General features: G+C 45.4%; 1 protein-coding gene across 1 annotated transcript in view; it reads left to right on the top strand.

The window, feature by feature from the left end:
• Positions 1–14,034, top strand: part of ZNF366 (zinc finger protein 366) — a 65,018-nt gene extending 50,984 nt beyond the window's left edge. Inside the window, exons 3-5 of the mRNA XM_003810485.7 lie at positions 6–197; positions 9,186–9,360; positions 12,314–14,034. Coding sequence (XP_003810533.2) covers positions 6–197; positions 9,186–9,360; positions 12,314–12,849 — 903 coding nt within the window. The 3' untranslated portion in view covers positions 12,850–14,034. The remainder of the gene's footprint in view (positions 1–5; positions 198–9,185; positions 9,361–12,313) is intronic.
• Positions 14,035–17,477: the final 3,443 nt, after the last annotated feature.

Raw genomic sequence — 17,477 nt, forward strand, 5'->3', positions numbered from 1 at the left:
TGCAGGGTGTGAAGGAGCATAAGTGTGGGATTTGTGGGCGGGAGTTCACCCTGCTGGCCAACATGAAGCGACACGTGCTGATCCACACCAACATCCGCGCCTACCAGTGTCACCTCTGCTACAAGAGCTTCGTGCAGAAGCAGACCCTCAAGGCACACATGATCGTCCACTCTGACGTGAAGCCTTTCAAATGCAAGGTGGGCAGTGGGACTAGAGAGGAACCAGAGGGTTGTGCAAATGCCTGATGGGAAAGGGTCCCCAGGGAGCCTTCTACTCTGTTTCATCAGTGGGGCTACGGGGGCTCAGAGTAGGTCCGTGGCCAACCCCAGGTCCCATCTGCCACTCTATCCCTCTCTGCACACCCCACTTACATCATGCCAGGCTGGAGGTCCCTAAGGAGCCTGCCCTATTTGTCTCACTGTGGCATCCATGCCCAGGGGTAGAGCCAGGCACTAGGGAAAGGTCTGAGGCTGGAAGGCCCTTTTGGAGAAGGAGGCTGTTAAAGGATGCAAGTGATGTGGAGAGCCTTTTGTTCTAGAGAGGAGAAAGCAAGTTTAGCCTTCTTCTCTTTACAAGGCAATGAGCAGGACATAGAAAAGAGTCAGAGAAGCTTCTAGCACAGCTTCCCCCCCACCCACCGCCACCTCCTCTCCTCTCCTTGCCTCTTGACACTTGGGCTGAGCCATATGTATAGTTTGAGGGCAGGCCTCCTAGAGACGGTGAGAGGGATTCCAAAGCTAGCCCCTCAGAGGCCCTCAGAAATGCTTGCTGGGGCTGTGGAATAACTGCGAGCACGGTCACTTCAAGTGCCTTTCACCTATTGCTAAGTGCCATGTAGCAGAGGGATGGAGCATCTTTGTTAAAATATCTGTTAGACTAATTTGGTTGGGTTTGTATTTCATCAGCCGAGAAAACGTGTGAGCTGGAGATTTGTAAAGCCCAAGGCGCTGACGGGCATTACTCAGAAATGCTCCGGCTCCCCGAGGCTGTCCCCACCTCACAAGAGTGTTTCCTCTCTCTACTTCTAAAATGAGGAGAGAGCATTGGCCATGACTGGGTTTAATCCGAGTGATGTACTGGCCAAGTGTCATCCGGTCATGAAGAAGGCTGAGGGGGAAGAAGAGGGAAATTACCACATTCAGATATCGTTACAGCCCTTCTGTTTGAAATGGAGGTTTTTTCTCTCTGCTACTGGGTACCTAATCGGGTTCAAATGATACTCTGCTGATCTATATTCCTGAAGTGGGGTTCCCTGTTTCCAGGGACTGTTCCTGCTTTAGTACCTCTGCAGTGTGGCCCCACTTGAAGGAATCCCCTGTGAAGCTGACTTCTTTCCTGTGTTGGCAACTCTTGGAAGGGGTGAGGGGTCAGACACCAGAGCTTCCCTAGACCTGTGTGGGCATTGTCCAGAGGTGGGAGAGGGAGGCTTCTCCCTCCAGCCCTTTTCCTGCCACCCACTTCTGTTTCCCCTCCTTTTCTTCTTATTCCCAGTGGTTCGAAAGTCAATTTACATCCGTCTAAAGCGAGAGTCAGCTTCATGCAGCACAGGCCACATCTTTTTCAGGACTCAATGCAAAATGGAAATGCAAGGCTCCTTGTTCAAACATTACCAGGAGTTAAAGATGATGGAAGCAGAGCATTAAGCCAAACTCAGGAGCTTTCTGACTATGGGACCTTGTGTTGTATGCCCATGAGGTGAGGCCTTGGCTGCATGCGGCGATGGACTCCACGGCCTCGTCTTCTCTCTCTCTTTAGGGACTTCTTTCGTTTCCTTCCCACTTCACTGAGCCCCCAGAGCACTTCACATTTCACAGAGCTGTTTCTTCTTGCAAAGGGTTTACTGTCTCCTACAATGGAGGTTCAAGCAGGTCTCTTTGCCATTCTTCATTCCTTGTGTTGAGTTTACTCTTGGGCTTCAAGCATTAACTGAATTTTTAATCTTATCAACTGATAGTGGTGGAGTCAAGTTGATAAAATATGAAGGGAGCCATTAACATAGTTTATAATCCCCTGAAAATTCACATCTGTCGAGTTCAGCCATCTCCTACCTCCACCTCATCAATTCTGGTCCAGTAGCAGTGGTAAAACCAGGCAGCAAATGTTCCTGAAATATAGGGTTAGGTCAGGGGGCAAAGCTAGTGTAGGCTGTGTGTGGTTTGAGGGTACAAAGGCATTTCTGCTTCTCTACCCTCAGGGGCTTGGAGGACTTCTTGGACCAGGTAGTATCTGAGGATCTAGAGGGTTCTCTCTAGTATTAGTGCACAAGAGACTGCAAGGTGCTATGTAACCTGGGCCCTTGATGCAATGAGCAATCCCAGCTTGATGTTCAGGGCCTCCCTTCATGAACGATGGCTCCTTCCTGCTCCACTCCAATGATGGTGCATGTACATGGTCCAAAAGATGTTGGATGCTCAGCTTTACAGTTCAGAAACTATTTTACCCATTTCTTGAGGTTAGATGAGGCTCCATGTCTGGTCCACACCATCACAACCCATAAGAGAGTGGTTTATAAAGTAGAATGCCAGCTTTGAAACAACGCACAGCTTATATTTTACAATGGGAGAGATGGGCCTGGCACAGGAATTGGACTGATCATTTGCAAAGGTTGCTTCTTCCTGTTGGTAAGTCCTCTCAGGAGACCTCACTAGAGGTCAGGAGGCTCCCCAGAGAGTGTCGTCTATCATCAGACAAAAAGAATAGGATGTGAAAGGGCGTTCTTGTGAAGCAATGGAGAAGGTGGGCCTTCTCCATTCTTAGCCATTTGTGAAACAAGAATGAGTGTCAGCCACCTTGACTCACAGCCCTCTGTCTCTGAGACAGTGCTCAAAGCATACAGTCAGGGTCTTCCTCTCCCTGTCCCCATCTCCCATCAGTGTCACCCTGCTGGGTGCCCTCTTTGTACCATTGCCCTTCTTCATTTCAACAGACTTGCAGAGCATGTCTGGGTTTACAGATTATGTCACAAGGCTCTTTGCATTTGTAAACTAGCTCCAGGTCACATTGTGGCGTGAGCCATCTCACGATGCTGTCCTGTGGTTCTTGCTTCCCAACTATGCTGTGCTAGATTCTTGGAAATTTGGCCTTGGTTGAAGGTTGTTGGGGATTTGGGAGTTGACAGAGGGATGGAGGGCCATTTGCCCATTGCAATGCAATTCACAGCCATCTGAGAGACATGGCTGGCTGGCTGCTCCGTGGTGTTGGAGTACAAGCCAGGCAACTGAACTTGTGTTTTGTTGCCATAACAGGGAAGAGCCATCCACTTCATGTCTTGTGATTGACATGGCTGGGCAGAAGAGGCAGTCTTTGCTCTCTCTCCTTTACCCAAAAACTCACAGCAAGGAAGAGGCTTTTAGTAACAGATTCTAATTCTTTGGGATTCTCACCATTAAAATTCCTTCTTAACATGCATCCTTCCTCCTGTCTCAATATGAACTGATCTTCTCCAGCCCTGTGCTCAGTGGAAACAGCTGTCCCTAGCACGCAGAAATGTTCAGTCACTGTGGGATTAGGCATTCACAATAGGATGGAAAATTAGAGGAGAGGAAAGGTTTCCATTCCATGTTTCTTTTCTTTTTTTCCTTATAAAAAAGTTACTGCCCTTCTGGGCTCTTTTGCTGTTGGCTGGACTTCTGGACTCGTGCTTCTTGGAGCCAGCTGGAGTTTTTCCAGAGACCTGCGCCTGTAGACTTAAGCCACTTTTCAGAAATATGCTTCCCAGATTCTGGGTAAGCACACAGGGGTTGATTTGGAGCCTATCCTTGTAGTGGCCAAACTCCACAACAGCAAAGAACCAGCTGCCGTCTTCGGGAAACCTGTCCAGGAAAAGCAGCCATCCAGAATTTCCGGGACAAATTCTCTTTTGAGATGGGTGAAGCCGGCAGCTGCCTAAGTTATGAATCACCAGGTCATCTGAAACCTTGTCTGTAGCAGAAGGCTGAAGGCCAGAGGGCAGAGCTGTCAGAATAGGGATGAGATCTCCCTGCAGAGGGGTTCCACCACTGTTGTCAAACTGGCTCCATTTTCCCTTCACTTTCTTTGACGCTCCAGGAAGGAAGAAACCAGATGGGGGGCTTTGAGGGGCCCAGTGCTTGGGGTCAGAGTTTTCAGGCTGGCATGGAGGGGGTTAAGGCAGTGACCAGATAGCAGCCTTTTGGCAGCAAAGCCCTCCTCAGCAGAAGGAAGGATATAGCCGTATGAACTGCCTGCTTAACAATGCCTCACATGTCCCCAGGGGACCGCCTGCAAATAGATTTCATCTTGCTTTCTCTTGTACTTTTCAAAGCTTCCTGTTTTCTCACGGTCCTTTTGGACAGTTTACAGTCTCTCTCTCCCTCCCTCCCTCTCTCTCCCTTTGAGGAAAGGAACACCCTTCTTATTAAAAGAGAGAGAGGGAGAAGAATGTGCGGGAAGGGCAGTTTCACGGAGGCCATTCTCCTCAGCTGCAGGCCGCAGCTCTCTGACCTCTTCTCTCTGAATAGGAAAACACAGGCTTCCTGGTGCATCTCATTTCTAAAGCTCACACCAGGCTGACTGGGGCGAGGCGGTGTGCTGCTTCTGGCCCCAGCCCAGTGGCTGCCCACTGCTATCACCCTGTCTCTGGCCACAGCCGACTTCTCCATGGCTGTCAGCACGGCCACTGGGGTTCATGGCAAGTGCCTGAGGTGCCTCCAGGCCCTGGACCAGGGAGGAGAAGGGTGCCAGGAGGCCGGGACGAGGAGGCCCGGAGCACACAGGCATCCGTCAGCTGTTCAAAGGGCAGACTAAGGATGGGGGAGCCAAATAACTCGGCCCTCTCCCAGCCCTGAACCTTGAATGAAGCCTCTTTTTCCATCCTCATTTCCTAGACCTGGGGCAGGCACAACCGCTTGCATTTCTACTACACTCCAAGTAGCCTGGTGGGTATATTTACTAAGCAGATTCCTCATTTGGCTCTTCCTTTAATATTCCCCTCATCTTCAAAGAGCTTTCCATTTCTGCAATGTAAAAGAATCTACTATATACACAATAATGATAGTAAAAAGAGCTAATATTTATTGAGCTCTTACTATTTGCCAAGTCCTTCTTGTGAATTATCTCACTTGATCCTCACAACAACCTTCATAGGAAACAATGATTATTATCAACATTATACAGAAGAGAAAATGGAGCAAGCTCTCTGTCCTTCTGTGTCTACACCTCCTCTCTCTACTCTGACATCTCAAAGCCTAATAACCCATGCAACCCATGTTTAAAGGACACTTTAAAATATTTGTTTCCATTTTTTATTAAATTTTGAAGTCCACCTCCATCTTAAAAAGCGGGTGGATGGAGAAGCTGAGATTTCATGTCAAGACACACTGACGGTGCTCCTCGGAGTGACTGAGAGGTCAAGCGGGGGCACGCTGGTGGAGATGTGCACCTGCGCAATGAGATCAGAGTCCTCACCACTCCAGCGGCTTCCTGAACCAACATCCACTCCTATTTTCATCTCCACAGACCTTGGCAGAGATGATTCAGCAGGTCCTGCTTGGGCACACTCTTAGCTTCACATCGCATGATTTAAGGAGACCTTGACTTCAATGGCTGCTTTTCTCTGGAGAAGAACCTAGAGATTTGGTGTCCTTCCCATCCATTCCTCCTCCCTCTCGTCTAACTCCCATCCCCTACTGTGACAATTCTGCTTGGGGCTCGCATCTCAGGCTCCACCCAAGAGCACCGTGATTCACTGGCCCCATCCTCTTTCTCTGGCCTCTCTTTACTAACAGTGTGTGAGAGGTTTCTCTCTTGAGTTTCACAGACATAAAATATCTCCATACACTTGGGTGTTTTCAGATGAGGACAATCTTCTGTGAAAGGTGAGAAGGCCAAGTGTTCTGGATAAGAACCTAAAGGCTTGGTGGAAGGTCAGAGGCTGAGAGGAAGAAGCTAAGTACCTACCGCCCAGGTGTGAATGGAGCCCGAGTATCTCAGGTCCTGTGTTAATTGGCTCTATCCTTCTGCCACTGAGGAGTTTAGTTTGAAAACTAATAGGTTTTGTGGGGAAAGGATGAGAGCTGGTGATGGCTGCTTTGTAGAATTTTGCATGAAGTAATGATATTTCCCTGACTTGTTTATTTCCCCAACCAAAGACTTAGGCATTCAGAAGTGTACCATATGTGTAGTCCTGTGCTTGATACTGAGTTGGCTGCAAAGAAAAGGAAGTCAGCTCATTGGAGACTCCCTGGGATGCTGTTTAGAGCCCAGACACCATTTTACCAGGCGCACACCCCTGTGCATGGAGTTGGGGAAGGGAAATAGATGGGGCCTTGGGGCAGGTGAATTGCAAGGTCTACAGTACCCCAAGGTCCCAGAAGGTGTGGCAGCAACAAGAATTTGATCATTGTCACAATAGTAGTTACCTTACTTGTGGTGTAAGGTTGACTGAAGTGTCTGAAAATATCTTATGAAGAGACTTTATCTTTGTGTACAACAAACTGCACTCTACACATTTTTCACAGTTAGGCTAAAATTCCATCCCCTTTCCAAAACCTTCTCAGACCAGTTCAGTTTCTAAGGCTTCAGCAACCACAGATAATAACTGAAAGAATTTCTCTCATCATGCGAGCCAAGTGCAGAAGGTGCTTGTCACTTCTTTTCAATGACCTCTTTCTGGCCTATAGGACCACCAGACCCCGTTCATGCCTGGACTAGTGCAGTAGCCTAATTGATCTTCTGGCCTTCAGCTTCTCTCCCGCTACATGCCTTGTCCTTAACCACTCATGGCTTTTCCTTTGATCAATTCTTCTGTGGCTATGTTTCCCACCCCTTTCCTCACTCAGCAGATGCTTACTGAGGAACTATGATGTGTCACGCCAATACTAGGCAGATAATAAATAAAAAAGCAGGCAAAGCTTTAATGCATGTTGCAGTCTCCTGAGTGAGAACATATCTGAACCAAATACTGGTTATACTCAGCAATTGTAACAGCAGCTTCACTCCAAATAACCAGGAACCATCCCACAATCCAAATGAGGTAAGCTTTTTCTAAAAATGACCCGTGACTGGAAATGCCTAATGTAGAATCTCTAGGTTCAAAGCTTCTTTTTGGCCTGGCATGGTCGCTTACCCCTGTAATCCCAGCACTTTGGGAGGCTGAGGCGGATGGATCACTTGAGGTCAGGAGTTTGGGACTGGCCTGGCCAACATGGCCAGAGATCCCCATCTCTACTAAAAATACAAAAATTAGCCAGGCGCCTGTAGTCCCAGCTACTTGGCAGGCTGAGGCACGAGAATCACTTGAACCTGGGAAGTGGAGGCTGCAGTGAGCCAAGATGGCACCACTGCACTCCAGCCTGGACAACAGAGCAAGACTCCATCTCAAAAAAAAAAAAAAAAACCTTTCAGCCATGATGGTGGAGAAGTGGGCAAATTAAGCTAATAAATACAACTCTAATAGAACTTTTATACATGTGCATGCTGAGCCACAGATTGATACATCTTAATAAATTATCTCAATTGAGAATAAAAGAGTCATCTATCTTACATATTGCTTTTCTTGAGAAAGTTGGAATTAGACCAATTCTGTCATCCTTTTCCCCTCTTAGGTCACCATTTTCAAATGAATGTGGTGTGCAGGTGCTCTGTCTGGATGCTGAGCTTGGAACCCCACCTTGTAGGCCAAATTCATTCATGCTAGTAAGAGAGAGCAAAAGTGAGGAAAGTACTTACAATTCTCAAACATGAATCATTCAAGAATACAGAACCAGCCATTTATTATCCATACATGGACCCAGCATTCTTCTACGCTAAACTCCCCAAATCATCATTTGAGAGGTCTATCTACTCTTTCAAGACGAGCTCAACACTCATCTCCCATAGCCAACTAATGAAATTATTGCCTTCATTAATAAAAATTAGTCCAGAATCCCCAGCATTGGCCCTAAAAATATATCTCAGTGAGAAAGGAAAACTGGTGTAAGCCTCAGAGGATGCCTCACCCTGAGTGTCTCTGTGGCCTCTCTCACTACATAGTGCAGCCCCAGCTCCACTGGCCTCTGAGGTTGGGGAGGGAAGGAGAATTCTCCTCCCTTAACATTCTTGTCCAATCACAGACACAAAATCACTGTTTGCATTCCTCCTACCACAGCCAAGGAAGGGCTGAAATTTTCCTGTTCTAGTAAGGCTTGGGGACAACAAAAGCACCCCCAGAGAAGTCTGCTTCTGGGTTACACTTTCTGCATATACAAAATCACCTGTGAGAAGAGAGTTCTGCTCCTCTTCCAAAAGCAGTTGGAGAACCAGTTGTCCTTCATGTATTTGCACTTTGATTGAAATAGAGAGAATGACGAGAAAGAAAGAAAGAGTATAAAACATGCTTACTTCCTGTACACCTGAGATACTACTCTCACTACTTCAAATTTCTACCCAGAGAAAAGACACACTCCTTCCTTAGATGATTTTTCATTTTTTTATCTTTGAAATCCATGCCAGTAATTAGAAAATAAAGCAACTTAAAAAGCATTGTCTGATACATTGTATACAATAATACAGTGTATTATAATAATACATTGTATATAAGAATACAGTGTACTCTTTTAGTCTCTTCTGCCTGATACAGAAGAGTTGTGTTGGGAGACGCACAATATGGTCTGGTGGTTGACCATGTGTTCTCTGGCATCTGATGGCCTGAGTTCATTAACCCAGCTTCAGCACCCACTACTTGTATGCCTCGGCCAAGTGACGTAAGTCCTCAGATTGTGCATCTGTAAAATGGGGGTGGTAATAGCAACCATCTCATATGATTGGTGTGAGAATTAAATAAGATATTCCACGGTAGACTTAGAACAATGCCTTCCATATTGCAAATGCTGCATAAATATTAAACACATAATCACATTCTTATTATTAAAGGAGGAGCACTTGTAGCCACTGCTTTTTAGATCAGCTCTTCTCCTTTTCAAAAGCTTTTATTCAAAAGAAGCTTTACAAGCTTTGATATTTTTACTTTGAATTTAAAGATCTCTGAAATCCAGGAACAAATCTCATGAATCTACCCCTACTTGCTCCACCTCTGAGGCTCCTTCCTGATTTCCTTATGGACATTTTCCTTGCAAGCAGATTAAAATGTCAATGTCCAAACAAAGTAGAAGCGGTATCTGTGCTCCAGGGGCCTGGATGGGGCTTCACTCGGGCAGAGTAACCTGTGTTCTCATCCCCATCTTCAACAGCTTTGTGGGAAGGAATTCAACCGGATGCACAACCTGATGGGCCACATGCACCTGCACTCAGACAGCAAACCCTTCAAGTGCCTCTATTGCCCAAGCAAATTCACCCTGAAGGGGAACCTGACACGCCACATGAAAGTCAAGCATGGAGTCATGGAGCGGGGCCTTCATTCCCAAGGTAATCACTCTTCTGGGAAGCCCTGCAAGTCAGTCCAGTGGACAACAAATGAGAGCTGAATTCGTTTTATGGGGCATTACCTTGAGGGTTATTCTTGTCAAGACCACAGCAGAGTAGCAAGACTAACCTTATAATGTTACTAGAAAAAATCTGATGCTAATTTCTGACATAGTAAGTACAAGTGAATTAGAGTAAATTGGACTATCATCATGATGCCAGTCGGTACCATTATTTGTTCCTTTGTTCCAGACACTACATCAGGTGGCTTGTCACTAATATTCATGGCAACTCCAGGCTGGAAGAACTTCTATTATTTCTATTTTACAGCGGGGGAATGAAGGCTTCAAGAGATCAATTTGCCCAAAGTTGCTCTGCTGAAAAGTGGCAGAGTCAAGATTTGAACCTAGCCCTTTCTGACTGTGCAGCCTTTATTGTATCCTCTTCATGGCTTTGCTGTGAATGGGCACGCAATTTTTCTTTCCTTTTTAGAAAACAGATGTGCAAGCCTTACTGTTAGCAGAAGTATGTTGGTAGCAGGCTAGGTCTTTCCTACTTGTTCACAACCAGACACACCCAAGGACAATTTTCCTGCTTGGTAGGTAGGGCTGATTGGCCCATATGCAGAGCAGGGGTTTACACCTCCCCCACTGAATCCTCACTGAACTAATGAAAAGTTCTCACTGCCTTTACCTTCTCAGTCCCAGAGCCCTTGGCAGTGAAGAGTTTATGTTCCAGATCTACTCAATTCAGCAGGGTTGCTCCTTAATCGTCTAATCAACCAGCCCTTCAATAAACAGGCAATAAATGCACTTGTGTCCAAAGCAGTGAACTACACGCAGCGGCAGATACTAGGGGAAGGAGACCATCTTCCCTCTAGGATGTCTGTGTTTACAAAATCATATTAACAGCTTTTCGGTCACTAGTATGATCAAAGCACAGGGTGAGACACCTTAGGGACATTATTGCTTGGCCCTACAATGCCGTGAAAGAGACTGTGTTATTCTCATTTTATATAAGAGGAGACCAAGGCCTAGAGGTGTTAGATAAACTGCTCAAGGTCAAACAGCAAGTCTGAAGACAGAACTGGGATTCCAACTCAATTTCTGAATCAAGCCAGTGCTCACTACCCTAGGCAGAAACATGGGGTGATTTGTTTATGTGCTGTTTCACTCACCTCCTTACAAAAGAGATGGTCGAGTGGACGAGCATATTCATAAATAGATAGACATATGCACACACAGTGTGAAACAAAATGATTGTAGCTTTCAGGTTTTTCACAGTACCCGCCGAGTTTCTAGTGACTCCTGGATAACAGGGAGCTGTGGTCACAAAAAAAGGGCTGGAGTTTGTGCAAAAGCCCTGAAAAAAATTGTAGTTAAAACAAAAACAATTTTATTTTTCCTGCAAACGTTTTTCCCCTGAATTATTCACTGAATCTCTAGTTGCCTGAGCCACTTCCCCAAGCTAGACCTGGATTTTTCCGGAAGCGGTGAGGTTTGCTCTGTCATCAGGACGGGAGACATACAAGTCAGTGAGGAGACCACACTCCAACTGAAAGCATGACCTGGTCGCCATGATTTACCCCACACTGCTGCTCAAATCCTAAAAGACACCTAACAGCTCTGTTGTTCTGGAAAAATAACTATCAGAGGGTTGCTTTGAAAAATTTTAACAGACTTTCAACAATCTCAGTGTTTTCATCTACAAAGGGTATTAGCTTTTATTTTTCACTCTAGCTTTTGAAATGGCTCAAAAATCATTAAAAAGATCTTTCCTGTCCCCTGACAAGATTAAAGATACAGACAGCTTCATTGCCTGACAGCATCAAAAAGTGAACAAAATTGGACATCATCGCCCCTACCCTTCTTTTTTGCACCCCACTCCCAGAAGCCTGGTCTGGCTGCACCCCAGGACCCCTCCCTTCCTGTTGCTCCTCCTCAGTGTCCAGCCCATCCCTGGAGGCCTGACTATTGGCTCATCAAAGGTCAAAGCCTTAAAGACAGGATCAAATGAAACTGCCATGCTGAAAAGCCCATCCCTACAGCCCTGCAAACTGAAGCCAAAAGTGAGGCCTCCTTGAATCACTGTGCCCAACAGCAGGGACACTGGAGGTCAGACACAGGGGCTGTGTGAGCTCCTCAGAGGACCTCTTCATGCCATCTCTACCCTGTCTATGAGTAGGCTGTTGGCAAAGGGGCCACAGTCAGGGGTGGTGTCTGCTGCCCCAAATAGGATCTCTTTGTTTTGTTCAAGATGAAAATGGCTTTATTATTGATTTACTTTTGTTTATGATAAAACATATGCTCATGGTAAAAAATAAAACAATAATACATTAAAAGTGAAAAGAGAATGTTCGTTACTTTAAGATTTTGACATCCCTCCTTCCAAATATTTTTTAATAGAAATGGCTAACTAGATAAAATCAGGTCTGCCCTATAAATAAATACACACACACATACTTACATATATTTTTGTTTTTACTTAAAATACATAGCAAATATCTTTTTGTGATCATTAGTAGGTCTCTACATCCCCTATGCATAATTTGCTATATGGATATATCATTATTTATTTAACCAAACCCCTATTATTAAATACAAAATTTTTTCACTGTTTGACTGTGATAAAAAAAAAATATGGTGATATGCATCCACACAGTGTTTTGTGCACCTGCCTGCCTATTTTTTTGGTTTAAATTCTCAGTAGCATAATTGCTAAGTCAAAGCTTATTTTTAAAGCTTTTGGTGCATGTTGCCAAATTCACCTTAAAGGGATTAAACCAATTTGGACACTGTCTGTTACAAGCCTCCCAAGACCACATCCTTACTGGGAATGATCTATTTTTAAAATACGCATCGGAATACATTAAACGGCCCCGGGCTGCTCCCCTTCCTCAAGGTCCCATTTCCACAGCATTTCCTCAGGTGCATGAATTCTTACTCTGCTCTTGCAGGTCTGGGAAGGGGGAGAATCGCCCTGGCACAGACAGCCGGTGTCCTGAGGAGTCTGGAGCAGGAGGAGCCCTTTGACCTCTCTCAGAAGCGCCGGGCCAAGGTGCCGGTGTTCCAGTCAGACGGGGAGAGTGCCCAGGGCAGCCACTGCCACGAGGAGGAAGAGGAGGATAACTGCTACGAGGTGGAGCCCTACAGCCCTGGCCTGGCCCCCCAGAGCCAGCAGCTCTGCACACCCGAGGATCTGTCCACCAAGTCGGAGCACGCCCCCGAGGTGCTGGAGGAAGCCTGCAAGGAGGAGAAGGAAGATGCATCCAAGGGAGAATGGGAGAAGAGGAGCAAGGGTGACCTTGGGGCAGAGGGCAGCCAGGAGAGAGACTGTGCCGGCAGAGATGAGTGTCTCAGCCTCAGGGCTTTTCAGAGTACCCGGCGGGGCCCCTCTTTTTCTGATTACTTATACTTCAAGCACAGAGATGAGAGTTTGAAAGAATTACTGGAGAGGAAAATGGAAAAACAAGCAGTGCTTTTAGGTATCTAAGTGGACAGTTTTAAAATTACATTTGGAAAATGAGAACGAGGCAGTTCAAATATAGCTTTCTGCATGAACTGTCATTTTCTGGAGACTGGCGAATAGTACCAATCTCTACAAATGGCTTAGACTAAATGAGCAGGGATGTAGGTAATGGAAAGCCTTCTCAGGTCATTCACAGGGCCCTTGATACCCTTCACACGTGTGCAGGGTCTTCATCAGTGGCGTTTTATGCATTGCCAGTATAATAAACTGTGAGTATTCTTCCAGATATCTAATTGTAAGCTGATGCTGAGGTGCTTTTAGAAATTCTACTTTCCTTTGATTCATATGCAATACATGGTAAATTTCTAATTGCAAAAATATGGTGCTTGAGGTGTCACCTTATTAATAACTATTTAGGTGAATTTGTGAAGGTTATAATATTTTCCATATAGATGAAAATATTTGTTGTCATATATATAAAAATAGCCTTTATTCTATAACCAAAAATGTCAGAAATGGCCCAGGAGGATGAGCTATTGAAGAGAATGCTCTCCAGTAGTTGCTGCAGATATAAGGTAAAATTTCAGGAGAAGAATAATTTTGACTAAGGGAAACTGGTGACCTAGAATACTTAGATTCTCTTGTTCTGTGTCGGCTGTCTTCATCAGATTGAGCATTTGGAGCATTATTTTTCAGATGATATGATGATGTTTGGGGCCCTGGCTCCTCAGACAAACCCTCACTTCTTGAGCACGGCTCCCTCCTGGAGACCATTGCTGTCTTGCTCTGAGGCCTCATGCCCCATAAGACAGATGCAGGGGCCGGGCGCAGAGGCTCACGCCTGTAATCCCAGCACTTTGGGAGGCCGAGGCAGGCAGATCACTTGAGGTCAGGAGTTTGAGACCAACCTGGCCAACGTGGCAAAACCCCTTCTCTACTAAAAATACAAAAATTAGCCAGGCATGATGGCAGGAGCCTGTAGTTCCAGCTACTCGGGAGGCTGAAGCAGGAGAATCGCTTGAACCCAGGCGGTGGAGATTGCAGTGAGCTGAGCTGAGATCACGCTACTGCACTACAGCCTGGGTGACAGAGTGAGACTCTGCCTCAAAAAAAAAAAAAAAAAAAAAAGGACAGATGCAGGAAGACTTGTCACCAGTGACCAGGGGGCTTTCTCCTCAGAGCTAGAGCTGGGGGGGTGACCTCAGAGAATTCTCCCAGAAATCTAAGCTCTGACTTATTTGGGGTACTAGAATAGTTGACAGCAAATCATTAGTAAAGAAGACTCTGGACTGTGTTCTCAGTGCTGGCTGTACATTAGAAGCATCTGGGGTGACCTTTAAAAAAAAAAACCACCAAACCAAGGCCTCACCCATTAAGATTCTGATTTAATTGATCTGGAGTGGAGCCCTAGGACTGAAATTTTCCAAATTGCTCCTGGCAATTCTTATGTGCAGCCAAGATTGAGAAGATTGAGGGGACTAAAATAGAACTCACCATTTCTGTGGCTTCCAGGACACTTCCCAGAGACTTCATAAGTATATCTGTTCCTAGCCTCAGACTCTTTAAGGTTGAGAATAGGAGACCTCACAATCATACTGCTGACTTAGGCCTTCTTACCTGTCTGTAAGAGCCTTATGAGCGGACACACATACTCTATATATAGATACACACTTTTTACGTTATACTAGAAGATGATGCCTGTGATGTTTATGGTCACTTACTATGTTGAAAAATGCATGACTGGCCTATGGTGACTCATTATTTCTTCCCAGATGCTTGAACCATGATGCCAGTGAGTGGAAATGACTCTATTGGGTGGGATGGGCCCAGCAGGTCAGACTTACTTAGGCACTGGCACTGAGAAAAGCAATACTGACCGGGTGTCGTGTACGTGTGACTGCCCATAGCAATAACCCTCTGGTACTGTGTCTGTTTATGTAAAAACTTCTTGTTTGGTAGTTTTGACTCTTATTTGTAGAGCTAGGTACTGGTTATTATTGTGCTTCATCCTATCCCAGATTTCCCAGTACATTCCTTTAGAAGACATGTCCATCTCCAACTGCTGGGGGCTGGCCTTTTCTGTAGGCCAAGGTGCTGCCCCATTAGCCCCACCTGGTTGTCATCACTCACCCATGTGTTGTGTCCATCTCTGACCCATTTCCCCTGCCACCTTGCCTAAAGCTTCTCCTGTCAGCCTCCCCACCACCATGAAGTGCTAAGAGTACTATGTCCTGAGGTAAGGGCACCTGCAACAGAGATTGTGAAGAGAAGACTGTGGGTTTCTGTGGTTACAAGCACAACTCTGGGTCAAAAACCCATTCCAAGTCCTCAGAGGGGCAAGTCCCTTCCATTCAGTATTAATATAGCTCATCAGTGCCTCTGATGAAATTGCCCAGGATGCTGGCAGTGTGGCCTGGGAGGCTTCCAGCTCTTAGGGTCTGGTTACACATTTATTCACACTGCGGCCATGTGTTGAGGACCTACTATGTGCTGTGTTTGACCACACGTCCTGTAGAATGCCGTTTGGTTCTGAGTATGCCTGGCTGGAATGGAAACCAGGAAATTCTAGAGTAACAGGATCTAGTCCTTTCCAATCAAAACAAACCTCATGGGAATGTTTGAGGGACCAGTTAATGTTGAGACAGAGAGAGTATGGTCTAGAATGGTGGTTTTCAGATTGTGTTTCGAGAAGCCAGAGGTCATCTTTAGGCCTCTGAAGAGTGGTAAGGGGAGGAGAAGCTCTCAACTCCCACACCCACCTCACTCCAAGCAGCTCAAGTTCCATCTGATTTATACATTAGCATTCTAAGTAAAATTTTATTTGGAGGCAGTAAAAAGGTCTAGGAGAAATAAAAACAATTTGTTATGGAGTATTCCAGGGCCTGTTTTTAGTTGTTGACTCTGGGCATAAGACACTTAATTAGATCTAACCTGATGGTTAATACAGCATTAACCTGAGCACCAAGGCTAAAACATTGGTTTTGTATGCTGTTGAGTAACCAACATCCTGGTTTGCCTGGGATGATCCTGGTTTAGACCTGTTGTCCCAGGATAATTATTCAAGTGTCACCCTAATTCTCAAAAGTATTCCAGTTTGGGTGAGAAATTACATGGACACTTTATGCATGAGCACAGAGTTAAGGGAAGGGTTGGCCAGCCTTGCCTAATGAGCTGATGAACCAGAAGGCAAGCCTTGAAGGAGAGTCCATGTGGGCCATCTCAGAGAACTAAGGGATGAAGCCTTCCAAGATTACCAGCATTCCAAAACCAGAATATCACATTGTGAGACTCTGAAAATAGGTCACTACCAAATGCTTTCCAGCCTTTTGACCACTGTCACTTTGAACAAATCAATGGACCAGCAAAGTGGCATATTTTTCTTTTATTCTTTTGATTCTTTCCTATGATTACTCCTCATGTTACCTTTCAATTCCTCTTTCTGTCTCTCTTTTTAAAAATTTGACTCCCCACTGGCCATGAGACTAAGGCTGACCTTTCATAAACCCACAAGAGTAACTGGTATATTTGTATATGAGTAGTTGCATGAGAAAGCTCAATGTGCATACTGTATTTATTAAGCCCTGAAGGCATTTAATAAAATATTAACATGGTGTTTTGAATTATGATCTTTGTCTGCTTTGCTGGAACAAAATATAACAGAGCTAACGTTTGAAATCCTTCGCATATTTGGACAACATTACACCAAATGTTGATTTTGTACAGAACTCTGGCTTGCTATTTAAAAACTAAAACTCTAAGTATATAGCAGCCCAAGTTGTGAATATTGCTTTCTGCTTCACTGAAAAAGCAGTTTACCTGAAAAGAGCATGTAACCTATATTTTGTTAATTTAAGCAAATAAAGACATGTTGAAAAAGCTGAGTTAATTATTTGCAGATAACTGAAATTTTGCAAGGAAGCTGCCATTATCAACATCTCACTCCTGCCATTATACCCTCGGCCAGGGTGGTTCCCAGTGCTTGGCTCCTCAGCCCCAGGGATACAAGTGTGTTGGATTCTCCCTCCCTCAGGCTTCAGAAAGAGAAGAATGAATTTCAATCTATCTGCAGGAAGGTGACATCTTCCTCATCCTGTTGCCCTTTCCTATTCAGAAAAAAAATTATTCTGGAAGGATGTCACAGGCAAGTGGGAGGTGAAGGCAGGATTGTCTCATTCTGCCTCACATTCTTTGTAAAATAAAGTTCAACAAAGAGGCAGTAGACGCTATAAGCAAAAGCTCAAATTCTGCTCCCAGGTGGCCTGTGTTCAAAGCCCAGCTCTCCCACTTCCAATCTTTGGGACCTGAGACCAGTTCATGAACCACTTTGCACCTCATTTCCTTATCTGTGAGATGGGACTAGGAACTCTACCTTTTTCACTGGGTTGTTGAAATGACTTAAAACATGCAAGACACTTGGAATGTGCTGGGCTCACAGTGATGCTGAGTTAAGAATTAGGCACTGCAAGGTCGGGCACAGTGGCTCACGCCTGTAATCCCAGCACTCTGGGAGGCCTAGGTAGGCAGATCACAAGGTCAAGAGATCGAGACCATCCTGGCCAACATGGTGAAACCTTGTCTCTACTAAAAATACAAAAATTAGCTGGGCGTGGTGGTGCGTGCCTGCAGTCCCAACTACTCGGGAGGCTGAGGCA

This window comes from Pan paniscus, chromosome 4 (assembly GCF_029289425.2).
Source record: "Pan paniscus chromosome 4, NHGRI_mPanPan1-v2.0_pri, whole genome shotgun sequence".
NCBI classification, from domain to species: domain Eukaryota; kingdom Metazoa; phylum Chordata; class Mammalia; order Primates; family Hominidae; genus Pan; species Pan paniscus.